Here is a 15,501-nt window from a genome sequence, read left to right as displayed (position 1 = left end):
TGAGTTATAGCTTCGGTGAGGCACGACACGTTGTGGGTATAAATTAGGTCAAAAATCGCTAAAAATATTGTCAAAGAAGATTTTCTAAATTTTTTGTATAAATATAGTTTTTAGTATTTATTTTTTTAATTTCAATTCAAAAATAGTGTGATGATAGTGTAACTCATGTTCATCTGAATTCTAAAATATCAAAATTTTTATCAAACCTTTGAAATGACTACTGATGCAAAAATTCTCACAAAATTTTGGATAAATAAATGGTCACATTTTCTATTTTTTGGATATTTACAAGTCCTATTCTCAGTTAATTTAGTTCTTAAAAAGCTAAAGTCTTTCCAACTTTTTTTTATCAGATCACAATGAAATTATAAATTTTAAATTTCATGAAACCATAAAATTATCTGAATGACCACTTTTTTTTATTTTTGAGCTTTTAAATCATCTATTTTCAGTTAATTCAGTTTTTTAAAATATTAAAATATCCTCTTTTTTATTTTTGTTTTGATTAATTAAAACTGATTAAATTTATAGCAGCAGAATGTGTGTTTACAATTCCAACTTACCATATACGGCAATAGATGTATCACAGAATTTCCAAAGTATAAAATACCAGCAACAACACATTCAAGGCTTCTTCTGTACTTGACACTCATCCTGTCGATCGATGGTAAGCTCAAGACATCACATTAGCAACCAGTAAAATCTTCCATTGATGAACTTCTCTTCCTTGATAATTCATATTTAATGAGTACAATGGAAAAATATCCACAAAAATTATTTATTTTTTATTTATCCCATACGCTCCGAGGAGGTGAACAATATATCCTGATAAAATAGAATGAATAGACAAAATACAAGTCAGGATTGACAAGATGCAAGCACCATTATTTTCTTACATCCTAGAACACCTCCCACTAATGAAGCAATTATATACAGAATTCAGATCACAGGCTGAACGATTCGCCGGTTACAACCCTAGTCATGGAGAAGAGGGTTTCGTCGCCTGGTGTCTGGTTCAGAATAGATATCACTGGTTCCACCATGGGATCTTCCCACTCCAAGAGGGATTCACAAAGCCAAGACCTGCAGCGTTTTCGGGAGAATCTTGCATGAGCTCTTCGAATCATCCTATGTTACGTCTGAAGCATGTCATGTCCAGCCGTAATTGATTGCTTCCTGGTGTAGCACATAAGTTCTTCATCATTTTCAAAAAAAGTTCCATGTTAGTGGCTGATTTGGCATTTTGCTTAAAAATAATAAACCATGTTCTCAACCTTTATTCTATACATCAAGCTAGCTTAATAATCACAATCAAAAAAAAAAAAAAGGGGCAGGGACAAGAGTCATGATCGGATGTACAGAGTATGACCATTCCCTCACAAACTACAAGCAGCTCTACTCCTATTGTTTCTAAATTAAAAAGAAAACAATCCATAGGACTCCTAAACATGTAGAAACAAGGCTGACCAATATATGCATAGTCCAATAAGATGCTGAGCCCATGGAGTGTTCACCTGGAGTATTTCTATGTCACTAGATCACTCCAAATATGATCAGGCAACTCTTGCTAAGGATGTAAAGGTTATCGAAGCCAATAAACAATTATCCGCAGAAACAGAGTCAAAAAGGACATTTAACAATCTAGCTCCAAATTATGGACTGAACTCAATCACCTTATAAACAATGGTATCAATCAGATTTATAGCAAAGACAAAAAAAATGGTTAACTGTGTTAGATGATAATGAGACTAGAATATTTGTGATCCATCTATCCAATCCGCTTAGCTGTATATAATGATATTGTTTCTGACAGAGCACCACACAGTTTCTTTTTTCTTTTCCCTTTATTTCGTTGCTTTCAGTCAATATGCAATTCAACCACTTTGATACTAGCATTAACAAATTGAGCCCAATTCAAAGGCTAGGTTATAGCAATAATTTTAATTCAAGTATTATGCAGAAACTTCAAATTCTGACTACATATGTTTGTTCTAACTGAACAAAAACAGGTCAAAGATTAATTTTTCGAAAAGATACTGATCAGATATCCCATTTCTCGTGACAACTTAAACAGAATAGTAGAGACAAATAAGATCATGAATCCACTTCGAGCAACAACTTATAAAGAGAAAACAGTGCACAAAGAAGACCTTACATTTCCATTAAGTGGAATAAGACTGCTGAGAAGATCATCATTTACCGAGACCCTCCAAAGAGGCATCTGTGTCATCGACCCCGGAAGTTGGTTCATTGTTGCAGACATCACATCTACTCTGCAGAATGAATGGTGATGCTTATCAAACAATCATGAGGCAAGCATATAAGCCCTGGTAAGATAAAGGGCCAAAAAATAAGCAGTATTCTACCTATTCTCGATTGTTGAGATGTTATTTCTGATGTAATGAAATAAATTAATATTCTCTTCTATCTGCAATTGACAGTATGCTTAGTAAGATTAGCATCCAAGAATGACCATTAAGATATACGAAAAATGGAAAAGTAACAACCATCAAGAATTTGCCCATATACAATTTCATCATAACCACTTATTCACCATCAACAAGTATGAACCATCAAGAACTAAAGTTTATCAACAAATTGGCAGCATCATAAGTTCATAATTGCTTATCATATGAAAATTTTGCAACAGTTCCATGCAAATATTACAAACTCCTCAAACTTCTGCGTATCCTTTGTCAAACCTCTTAATTTTATCACAACTGTTTTAGCCAGAGACCAATATGCCTCATCCATGGGCATTTACCACAAATTCTAATATTCCACCAACATTATCTAAAATAATATGCCTCGTGAACTGGGACATCCTTTTTAAATTAGGCTTCACTCAGCCCAAAAGCAACTTGTTCTCTGCTGATCCCTCAATTGCACACATTTCCTTGAAGTACTTATTAAGTTATTAGTACTATAAATGCATCATCAAGCTAAACATTTTCAAACCATTATTCTAACTATTTCAATAAGTTATGACCAAATCTATTTCAGATCAAGCCTACTATAACTTAAACTGCTAAGAAAAAAAATTCAAAATTCTCTCATACCAGAAAGAAGCAGAATGACCGAACAAAAAATCTCAGATCTTATTTCTTTGCCAGTTCATTTTGTTCAGCTGCTTTAAATATTCCCATAAAAATATAATGACTCAAAACCTCAGTCATAGAAAAAATACAAAAAGGATATTAGATAGCAGACCATGCCTCCCTCAAGATTTCTTGCAATGTCTTTCAGAAATCTTCTATTTTCATCCAAAAGGCGCCTCATTTCTGCATCCGAAGTGGCAACTATAAGCTAAACAAACAGAAGAAATGGCATGATGCCACTAACAATATACATCAGATAACAAGCAGTTAAAGTTAATGAAAAAGTAAAGATAGTCATCATGGATAAAAAAGTAAAGACTCAAACAATGCTTGAAGAAAATTTCTCATAATTTACATAATACTTATGGAGGTTTTGAACTCTCTAATTTACATAATACTTATTCTAATTTGCATAGTCCACTCAAGCCCTTTGTAGCAAAACTTTTTGTGAGTGAGAAGGAACCACAAGATGTTACCAATTACAACAAATTTGAATATAAAACAATAGAAAGAACGCTCAAGTCCTTTGCATAAGACTTGTTCTAATTTGCATAGTCCACTCAAGTCCTTTGCAAAATTAAAATAAACTCCCCTAATTTGCATAATACTTATTCTAATTCGCATAGTCCACTCAAGTCCTTTGCAAAATTAAAATAAACTCTCCTAATTTGCATAATACTTATTCTAATTCGCATAGTCCACTCAAGTCCTCTGAGAACAAGAAAGAAATTCAGAAATTTTCAAAAGATACCATGAGTGGAAGAAGTGGTAATTGTCCATACATAGGGACCTGGAGATGTTCAAATATGTATTATTTTAAAAAAGCACACAGACAAATTACATAAAGATCAAACACTTATTATCTAAAGACAATAACATAGGGTGGTCATCGAGTTGGGTAGGGTTGGGTTGTACCAAGTCAGGTTGAGATGGAAGGCTAAGAACACAGTGCTGTCTCATACCTAACTTGGTCTCACCAATATGTCGAGATTTCTTAACATTAATCAAACCCATATACAAACCTGTATATTTAGTGGGTGGGATCAGTTGGAGTAGACAAGGGTTAAATTAAAAAATGCAGTTCAGACTCAACAGCTTTTGCTTGTTTTAAAGAAAAATACAATTTGGTCCAGACTGGGTCTTATTAACTTATGATCAAGGTAACATCTGATTGGCAACCCACCCCAGCCATGAAACTAGATCATGAATCCTTCCTAGATAAGGACACGACCCATGAACTCAAATGGGTCAAATAAAAAGAAAAACATAGGCCAGATCAGATGAGTTCAGGTTAAGATTAACATCTCTGGATACACCTGTTTGAATGCCTTCCTTCCTTCTTTTTCCACATGACAAAATCTCCAAGGCTGACAATCTCTCATGATTCAAATCCATCCATTGAGACCCATACATCTCATCATCAATCAGGTCATACCTACCATCAGCTCCACTAGCCCTGGCAACGGCATTTGCAATTTGAAGCACCTCAAGTGATCTCATCACTTCACTCCAACAGTAAGTTGTTCTACAGCCCAGAAAAGGTAAATAATAAAATTTTCCTTTTTCCCCTTTTGCCTGACTATAAAATTAAAATATTCTTTGAAAGTTCATAAATGCAATTAGCTTTCTAGTTTTTTTTCAACATTGTTGAGCATGACAACAATGAAAGGTACACTTGGTCATTCCCCATGTTGACAAGGTATGGCATGCTACACATACCATGTTGGCATAGGACATGTAAGGTTAAGTCCCACTAAATAACAATCTATAAAACAAACCAAGCTGTAAGTTATTCAACGGCTGACAACAGGTGAATAATTTTTTTTTCCCCTTTGCCATGATTATAGAATTAAAATATTCTTCGAAAGTTAATTAATGCAATTAGCTTTCTATTTTCTTTTCAACATTGTTGAGCATGACAACAATGAAAGGTACACTTGATCATTCCCCATTTTGGCATGGTATGGCATGCTACACATACCATGTTCGCATAGGACAAGGTTAAGTCCACTAAATAACAATCTATAAAACAAACCACTAGCAAGACCCATGATAAATTGCACCATGATTCCATAATGATGGAACATTTTCTGGCAGATCTACTCCATAAACTACGTAACATGTTGGCTTTTAAATACTATAATAACTTCTCCAATTGAAAGATATCCTCAAACATTGATAATGCAAACATTCAGAGAGTACACAGTGACTCAAAACTAATTCCAGCAATATCTCTTCCCAAAAAGACCACTTCCAACTACAGTTCCACATTTACTCGTGTCAGAAATCCTATCTTCAAAACGACCCATGCTTCACTAAATCAACCTCAGCTCAATCAAACAATTGGCTGAAAATTACATCAATTTGTAACATCACCTGCAAAAAGGAGAATCCCTGCAACTAAACTGCCATCATATTTTATGAGACTACGAAAATTACATCACAATGAAGCATGATCCCATTCCCTGAGAATACACAGTCAGACAATTCTCTCAGATTAGTGAATTTAATTAATCTTCTTTTTCAATATATCTAATGTTCTATCAGAAAGAGTTGAGGAAGGCCAAATTCCATATCAAAGCCAAGAAAGACTCAATACAGATCTGTAACTATTATGATAGTTTCTTATTATGCTCAAATATTTTCATGATACCACCAAGGATTCTTTTGTAAAATAAGGAAGCTCTACCAACAAATGAGTATTTAAATTAACAGTAATTCTCTCAAAAAGATTTGGAGACTCAAATCCCTGTGGGTTTGTTTCCTCTTGTTCAACAAGCACAGAATTTTGGCCACCCTAAAAAAGATTTGGCAACTCAAAGTCATGTTCGTTTTCTTTCTTTTGTTTGGTGTTTTAGAGATTAAGGAGTTATTCTGCATACCAGTGACTAATTTATCCACCTCTAGTTTGCACTTTGCAGCAACTGCTGACATTTATAAACTCATTACCAAACAGTAATATTCATGGTTGATTTAGCTTGACCATGCCTGATATGGATGGATATGTGGAACTCCATATTGTCATCTTTTAGATCACTTATGTTGTGTCTAATCTTAAATGACAAAGCTAGATATAAACATTTTACAGTAAAAGAGTTTTAAATGAATTTCACAAACTAGACGTTCTTCATTGACACAACATCATCATCAGAAAAGATGCACATCGGAAATTCTGGATGAATTCACTAAAACAGAGGGAGGTAGTCAATAAACCCAAAGGACTTCCATGAATATTCACTATAGAAGTAAACATAAGCATAAATGCATATCGTACAAGGTGGAAATCATCAACATCAAAAAAAGATACTATGAGTGATTGAAGATAAACGAGGAATAGTCACATTAAGGATTCTCACACCTATTTTGTGTCAAAAATTGTTTTCTTAAAGCTTTGGTAAGATATCTCAGTATTGCACCAACCTTCAGATGGAAGCTGATCATGGATGTTCTTATGATTCATGATAAATGAAATAGGAGCCATACAAATATTTGCTGTTGAAGGAGAACCCACCATCTGATCCTAAAACATCATCAGAACAAAGATAATCAAGATAGAATCCCATTAAAGGAATTAACAAGGTAAGATTTTCTTTACCAATGAATCATAGATTCATTAGCTTAATCCTGAAACTGCAATCTCATTATATTACATCAGCCAGCAAAGCAAAAACATTTAGGAGGGTAATTAATGAGAAATTGGATGCATATAAAATTCATATGCCAACAGAATTGGTCCCACATGACTCACATTGCAGAAAATTCTTTTACCAAGTCCCAATGCAAACTGAGAAAGGTGATACAGGAATTTCTGTACTAACTTTCTTAAAATATAATCAAAATAAAAAAAGAATTTGTTCACAAGATGAATCAAGCAGTAAGTATGCAAAAAAACCACAAGAACAAATTCAAGGTTACCTTCATTTCTTTCATCTTTTTTGCTGCATAATATTCTTCCATCTTCCTCCGTTTGCCATTTTCCTTGTTCTGCAAGAGAAACTAATGTATTGATATGCATGTAAAAGATAAATCAAAGGTTTCTTCACATTATTTTAGCACTTAAAATACTTTACACTATCATCGGGTCTGATAAATTTTATAACCCTGCCAATTCATTTAAAAACCTGAGCTAGAAGGAAAGGTGGTCAACCAACATTTATCAGCATAAAAGTAGACCCTGTGTTGGAACCTGGCTTTGTCCCATTTTCTATAATATTTATCCAATGTTTATTTCATCCACACGTAAGCCTTTGTGCAAAGACCATATACCTTCGGTTTGCACTGTAATCCTAAGCTTGTTCACATGCAAGTCTATGGATCATTCATTAGGCATGCACAAAAGAGGGATGTTAGAGCTTAAAAATAAAGCTCACCCTGTTAGACTAAGTAGTGCACATCAATCTCCTACAAGCAGTCTGTTCAGCTATCTAGAATATTGGAGACTGTTGCATGCTGGACATCCTTCACAAAGACTGATATTAGTGAACTGCAAGAGGCCCAGTCACAATAAATTCTAGTTCACCTTAATAAAATGATGAGCTGGGCAGGTGTGTTTTCTAGAGGCTCATGTTTATAGTAACAATCAATCAAACATATCTACAATTTTTTCACAGGATATTTTGCCAGATAAGCAGTTACTATTTGTCACCATATTCCTTTTAGGTTTATTACATAAAGAAACCAGAAAAAAAATAGTTTGTATGTCCCTAGAAGAGCATTAAGTATAAAGGAAAGCCTAGTGCATGACAGCATGTAGCTCTCAATCAAGACAAGGTCAGGCAAGAGTCAGATGCACACTATGTACCATTCATCACAATATCACATCCATGCATAAATTTCAAAAATTGATATTTCAAAAATTGATGAGTTAGTGTGCGATTGGAATAATGTACACATGACGGGATGCAAACTTCTCATAGAGAAGATTCTATTATCATGAAGGGCAAATATAATAAAAAATACCCCTCCAAATAAAATATAAAACAAAATGATGGCTATGTTTGATGATGAAGACCATCGATTGCATACATTGTGATACACAATACTTTCATATGTGAAGCATAATGAAGTGACCAAGTAAGACAAGCATGCTTTCCACTAGGTTAGTTTCACGCTAAGCACCAAAGTCATAATCCACACTCTAAACAAATGTGAGATCTTATAATTTCATAATCCTAGAAGTTTCAACAAGAGAGGTCTTTCTCCCCTCTTTTCACATCACTAATTCTAAGTGTCACACTTCATTTCATCAATGTCTTTATAGGCTCCTTGGAACATGTCTATCCCACCTTATAAGGCTTCCCTCATTATGTCCATAGTCAAAGATAACTTTAATTGTTCTTGAATATAGGCATTTCTTCCTTTTATATTCTGGTAATTGCTCTTGGTCATCTTAAGCCCCCACATCTTCATCTTGGCAGCAGTATTCTTTTGTATATATTTAATCAGAAAACATTATTATATATGTAGAGCATAACTTTATCACTTCAACATCATAATATACTAGCAAAATTCTGCTAAACCAGTTGGAGCAAGATATGACCAAAATCTTTTAGTCTCAACAGGTCCATTCAATGCCAACAAGCTTGGTCTATAGTGGCACACCACATATACCTATCACGTTGAACATTCTGTGCCATGTTATAGGTATAGCTCTTGTGCATGCTACTAAGCTTGCTTCATGGTGTTTTGTTATTTGGGTTGCCACATGCATCCAGTCACTTGGTTGTTTAAATTACATTCAATAAGATATTTGGTCCTACGAAATCATTAACCATACATGCAATATGATGAAAATTAGTGTAGGTAGAAAACTGGAAAGTTATGAACTGTTGACATACTCATTGTTGCCAAATGCAATTGTTCTTTGGTGTTTTGATTGAATGGATTTTATTTGTATTAAGATGGTTTACTTCAACAAAATTAAATAGCATGCAAAACCTCGATTATGGGTCCAAGGGAGGTAGGGTGATTCTAGTAACTATGGTGCCCCTATTATTTCCTATGATATAAAAGAAGATATGTCAAGAAAGCACTTAACATTGTTGTTAATAATAAAAGACAGTTACAACCTTGAAATATTGCTCTAATAATAATAGCAATTTAGTGTATTATAACAACTCTATGTGATATGATGCAATTAAACCCTGAAAATATTGTCAAAAAAAGCTGATGTTGCTTCTAGACAAATACGTATAAACTTCCAGTTAATATAACAAGCACAAAATTAAAGCTGAAAAATCATATAAAATCATAGCAAGTGAAAAACTCACAATCATCCACTGACACCTCAGTGCAACATCTCTTATAGTCTTCTGAGGCAGCATAGCAGCTATCTTGGCATACTTCCGTATATTTGGTTCATTAGCGTATCTGTCTTCCACAAACAAGTAAATTAATACTGGAAATAAAAAACAAGAAGGCAAAGCAGTAAACACAAGGTGATATACGGGCAGTACAAAGAAAAGCATAAAAAGACAACTCAGCAAAAACTTACAATCATCAGTCAATCTGTTAGGATATTATGATTTATATTCAATGCCCAATCATTGCAGAAACATGTGAGTATCAAACAAGTCATTTATAACATGAGAACCGTTTTGAACAGGTCAAGACTTCATGCAAAAAACTCATAAAGGCATATACCATCTGTGAAGGAATATCCAAAACCAAATCAATTAAAAGATAAATAGAAAAAAGGGCAGCCCGGTTCAAAAGGCTTTGCAAATCACTTGAAAGATATATGTAACAGAATTTCCAAGGCATCCCCGTAGAAAATAAGAAAGGGAGAAGATGAAGAAGAAATCTTTTTAAAAGTTCCCCTACTAACCCAATTGTCATCTGAAATTTTTTTCTTCTATGATCTACAATAATCAATCATCCATCCTCACGCTATAAAGACGAAAAAAATGTTGAAGGAAACTTTGAATTGTGGAGCCAACATAATGAAGATAACAGTACATACTTGAGAAGGCCTATGCTCAAGATATCCACTTCTTCCGAAGACCAATATGCAGGTGAGCCTGAGACATGTGTGAACCTCGGTTTTGGTTCACGAAGAACAGATCCTGCAGGGTACCGAGATTGAGTCACAGTATCCATATGATTGGTCATGCAAGAGGCAGCAGATGGAACCATGATGCTGTTCCCACTGAAACTGCACACCTCGCCAGGAATCACCCCCATTAAGCTATCTGTTGCACCTGACCGGAAAGAAACCATGCGAGGATGATGGAAAGAAGAAGGCGTGTTTGCTTGGTGAGAACCCATGTTAGAATCAGCCGCCATCTTACACCAACTATTCACGCTGACGGCACCAAGTTATCACGCCCTATCAGAAATTACTCGGCCTCAAACAACCTAAACGAACAGGTGATCACTGTCCTGGTTCATTATCAAAGAATCAGCGAGATCAAGCTTCTGGTAGGGTCGATTTCCAATACTGGACGGGCCAAAAATCTATGTTGCCAACAACTCGAATTGTCACTGCACCTGAGATCGAATCCCTCGTAGATGCGAAAAAAGCAACCTTTCCTGCAAATTTACCATGAAGTCAGTTAACTTCAGCAGACGAGTTTTTATTAATGGTGAGTCCCAAATTCAAATTCCAAAACCTATGAGGTTTCACAGACCAACCGACCCAAAAACCCATAGATTCAATCTTCACTGCAACACCCACCAAGAACCTCCAAAATTCGCAATCCCGAAGCACATCAAACCGATTAAGAAGCCAAGAAAGGAATCTGTTTTCATTCATCACATTGATGAAAACCTTGACCTCGACCGACCAGCTTCCCAAAACCACATCAAGAAGCCGAAATCCCCCTACGTACGTCAAACTAAGCCGAGAAAAACCCCAGAAAAAGGAAAAAAAAAAAAGGCGGGGGGAAATTAAGGAATAAGCGAAAAACATAACAGAATGGCAACTTTCGATTACTCACCTGCCTCCAGCACATTCCGGTGGCTCTTCGTCCTCCTCGAGGGGGCAGAGAGAAGGAAAGCTTTGCAAGAATCGAAACTTTTGTTCTTTCTACTCTTTCTCCTCCTCTCCGGTGGGAAAGTAAAGGAAAATTCCCTCCTTTTGCTGAGCGCAGAGATCGACAACAACGGATCTTTGGATTTCAAAAGCAGGGGATACGAATCCCGACACCAGAATTAGATGCCGATACCTTCTCCTGGCTCGCGCACCACCCTTTTCCGGTCACCTCTTTCTCCTCGATTCTCTCGATCACTAGTATTTCTCCGCTCTCCCATTCTCCTTTTCGACTCCGGCCCCTCCGATCGTTCGCGCTCCTTCTCCTGCTCCCGAGATAAGATTTCTGGCAATTGGCGAAGTGCCCATCCCGTTCCACTTCCACGCCTCGCCTACTTTAGTCCATGACGCGGACCGCAATCGCCCCTCAATTCGCGGTTTAATCACGAAAAAACCGTAATTTGGCGGCAAACCCTCCGAGCTCCACGGGAAAACGTGGCGAATCACTCACCCTCCGATCCGGTCGCTTCTTAGAGACGAGGCCTCGCAGGTGGGATCTGACGGTCGGGATCGCCCGATACGGATCGCCGAGGGGCACCATTTCGCTGCGCGTCGCCAACAAATTCGCGATTACCGTACGGTCAAAACAGATTTTAAATTTGCGTCACGAATTAGGAGTGGAAAAGGCTCGTCATACCCCTGCCCGTATGACACCCGATCGACCACCTCCGGGCCTCGCGTGGCGCCCATTGCGGGCCCCACAGATTTTGTCGAATCGCGGAATGCACGTGAGCGACCGAAGGAAGAGTGGTCGTCGCTGCGAGGGGCGGGTGTGAAGCAGGGTTCGCGTAACGGTTTTCGTGATTGGAATCTCCGGGCGCAGGGATCCGACGGCCACGAGGGTCGTGATAGAGAAAAGGACGGAAACGCCGGATATTTTAACTCCACTACGCCGTCACCACTTCCCCGAAAGACCACTCGGATCCGCTACAAGTGCCAGCGGACCAAACGAGGCCACGGTCTTCGCTCCGACGCGGGCCGAGCCTGATGAGACCATTCGACGGCTGGGCTCCGCGATTCCATTGTTGTTGAATCGCGTACAATAAGGAGAAGACAACGGCGCGGCGCGGAACACGTGGAGGAAGGCTAGTGGCAGAAAATGGCGGCAGAAAGGGGGTGACATAATAATATATATCACCCGCGAGTGGAAGCCACCAGTTTTCCTCAAAAAAATAAAATAATAAGAATAATAAGAATAATAATAATAATAAAAGTAAAAGACCCAAAAATAGGAGACTCGTGACCCACTAAATGCTGCTGCCCAAAAAAGGGCCCGAGTTGTTGAATCGGTGATATGCTTGGCACGAGTATTTTTCAGCCTTAAAATTAAAATGTTTTTCCTAGTGGAATTCAAATTTTGATAGTTCCCCCCTTGGCAGAGATAAATTTAAATTTACAAGTAAAGAACTAACTAAAAGCACAAACCAAAAAAAAAAAAGAATTACTTTTACCAAATTATAAACCTCTTTTTCCTGCTGGTAATGGATGTATTTTTCCAATTACTTTACGATAGATATACCCTTATCTCGATGCATGTGTACATGTAAAAGAATTTTGTTGTAGGACGCGTAGCTGATGGGCCGTTATCTATCGACTATTATTTATTTGTTATTATTATTATTATTATTATTATTATTATTATCGAGAAGAAGAAGAAGAAGAAGAAGAAGAAATCAAACACACAGGATACATACATATTGCACGACAAATGCTCGGATCCAAAGGAGGACGGACGGATGGATATATTTCATTTCAACATGCAAACCTACTCGGATCGCACATTGGAGCAGATCGACCTGATAAAAGATGTAAAGCAGAAATCACGAAAAGCGAGTGCCACTGAAGACAGAGTTAAATCATAGGAAAAAGGACGATGACAAACTCTCGGGGGGTGGGGAAAGGGTCAGTCAAAGAGTGGATGGAGTAAGTGGCCACGAGCCATGCAGCCACCACAGCTGACTCATCTTCCACACACACACACACACACACATACGCTCCCTCTCGTTTAATATTGCACGTATCTTTTTAAAGGAGGCTGTCCTCACATTTATTTATTCCTTGGACTGCAAGCAAACCCGTCTCCCCATGCTCTTCTTCCATGATTCAAAGATCAAGCGGACAAGCACTGCCCTCATCTCATCCTTCTTCCTGCTGATGGATGGCGCATCATCGATCTGCCTTTCTTTAACTCTTAACCATTGATTCAGACCTTATTCAATTTTGATAGTATATCTATCGAATCTCTAAGACCTTATTCGATTCTATTTCCATTTCTAATCTAAAAACAAATTAGGGGTATTATGATTGTTTTCCGCGATGATTAATCCAAAATCGAATCTAATTATAGTATACATGAGGCCTGATAACATATCTTCTATTTATTTTTTTTTCATTGACATCGATGATCCTTTCTTACTTGAGATCTAATCTAGCCCATTCATGAATTCGCATCGTTATGTCACCTAACCTCATTTACATATAATATTTTTCTACTTCATATGTTCAAGCTACGTGGACCCTAATACCAATTATTATGACTCTATTAATTATTTTTAAGTAATCCAAATTAATAATAGTTTACCATCAAATTTTATAATTTAATTTAATTTTTATTCCACTCCCTACTCGAGGATTAAACTAGGGGTGTGGTGCTAGTATTTATTTCTTGATCATACTATAAGAATATATGGTTCTATTTTGATATATTATGGATATAATTTGATTCTGATTACGATTATCGATCAATATAAAAGAAAATCTAATTATAGTAAGATTTATTAAGAGATATGGGAGTAACTCTCCTAATTACTTATCTTAAACTCTATATTCTCACATATAAATAAACAATACCTTTATGGGTTATACATATGAAAAAGATAATATGTGGATATGCAAATACACAAATAAAAAGAGATGCGAATACATCACATATATTATTCAGAAATTATAATTTTTTTCTCTTTTTTTTTAGTCACGTGAATCGAGAGATTATAGATCTTATCTCATATCTCATTTCTCTCAAAATCCATCAATATTAGTGGTCCTATAAAAGACGGGAAGAGAAAAAAAAAAGATAAGTCTACTTTTTTTTTATAAATCGATATTATTACGACTTTGAGATCCTACAATAGTGTGCTTACGGATGATAAATATTTTTCTAAATAGTATCAAAAGATACACATCATAAATTTAGAGATATATTATTATTTGATTTCAGATTTTGACATTAAAATTCTTTCATAAAATAATAACATACTTTGTGCTAACAATTGATGTCAGAATAGTTGTTTTGAAATTCAATATTTTAGATCTACTTGTTAGCCCCTTTAGCTCGTGAAAATATGTTAATCATTTTTTATTTATAATGCATAAATAATTCGTCAATATTATCGATCTATTTTTCTATCCAATTCATCATATCGTCAGATTACGAGTGATATTAGGTTTCTTGTACTTGATTGATGGATTACTGTTGACAACGTATTGTTGATGATAGTATTATTGAGGGCGACGACCTTCGATGCATAATGTCGTTGGTGTGGTTGCTATAGTGGCTATTACGATTGTGCAGTGACAGTCGCACCTTGCACAGTAGCGATGGACAATAGTTACGGTGCCTTGCATAGCGACTACGAGCGATGATCACGCTGCACATAGGTGACGGCGATCACACTACCATAAGATAAATCATCAATGATAAATGGCATGACAACAAAATATTGCCTAATTGCTTCATATGAATGTTTACTTAGATTACGACTGGCTGTGCCGGTGTCGTCTTTAGCAATGTAAATGATTTGATCACCATAATATTCTATTTCTTTTTTAACTTTAATTGGGCACTGAAATAATTTCCGATAAACTTTGAAAGAAATGTATCGATGGGTTCACTTTTACTTAATTAGGAAGATTATACAAGTCATTTACTGTTTTGGAGGTGAGCATAGATTCTGCAAAGGCTGGTTCAATAAATCCACCTGATGAAAAACTTAATCCTACATATTGTCTTGCTTTTAAATAGTCCATAGTAAGCTGTAAACTTAACCTGCTGGAGAATCCCTTCAACTTATTAAATCTACTTATTGCCTTTCCTCAGTGAGTAGTTGGACAAGGAAAAGGGATGCAAAGGACCAAGAAGAGCATACATAATATGAAGACAACCATCAACTAGATTAGCACAAGATTGCGTGGCCCAAGAATGATTGTAATAAATGTTCAAGGGATGTTCCAACAAAATAAATACACAACGAATTTGAGAACATAGCCATATTAACATTGCATTTGAATAAAAAAGTGTTTAAACTCTCTTAGGAAGAGTGCTACCTATCTAGATGTGTTACTTTTCCTGTCGTTAATCTTATGGAAGATATTGAC

General features: G+C 36.2%; 1 protein-coding gene across 7 annotated transcripts; it reads right to left on the bottom strand.

Annotated features, from left to right (window-relative positions):
- Positions 1 to 762: 762 nt before the first annotated feature.
- Positions 763 to 11,449, bottom strand: LOC135614241 (uncharacterized). Of its 7 annotated transcripts, XM_065111393.1 has the most exons (10): positions 11,036 to 11,449; positions 10,735 to 10,919; positions 10,060 to 10,628; positions 9,368 to 9,467; positions 7,014 to 7,082; positions 6,519 to 6,618; positions 3,211 to 3,281; positions 2,367 to 2,428; positions 2,156 to 2,273; positions 763 to 1,195 (listed from the first exon to the last, which is right to left on the bottom strand). In XM_065111393.1, the coding sequence occupies exons 3-10, from the start codon at positions 10,380 to 10,382 to the stop codon at positions 1,124 to 1,126; spliced, it is 915 nt and encodes a 304-aa protein (XP_064967465.1). In that variant the 5' UTR covers positions 10,383 to 10,628; positions 10,735 to 10,919; positions 11,036 to 11,449; the 3' UTR covers positions 763 to 1,123. The 7 variants fall into 7 exon arrangements, with proteins under 7 accessions (XP_064967465.1, XP_064967458.1, XP_064967471.1 ...); XM_065111386.1 differs by lacking the exon at positions 10,735 to 10,919; XM_065111399.1 differs by lacking the exon at positions 10,735 to 10,919 and having other exon boundaries at positions 763 to 1,176.
- Positions 11,450 to 15,501: the final 4,052 nt, after the last annotated feature.

This window comes from Musa acuminata, chromosome BXJ1-3 (genome assembly GCF_036884655.1).
Source record: "Musa acuminata AAA Group cultivar baxijiao chromosome BXJ1-3, Cavendish_Baxijiao_AAA, whole genome shotgun sequence".
In the NCBI taxonomy this organism is placed as follows: Eukaryota; Viridiplantae; Streptophyta; class Magnoliopsida; order Zingiberales; family Musaceae; genus Musa; species Musa acuminata.
The sequence above is the reverse complement of the archived record's forward strand: the minus strand, read 5'-3'. Positions and strand labels throughout refer to the sequence as shown.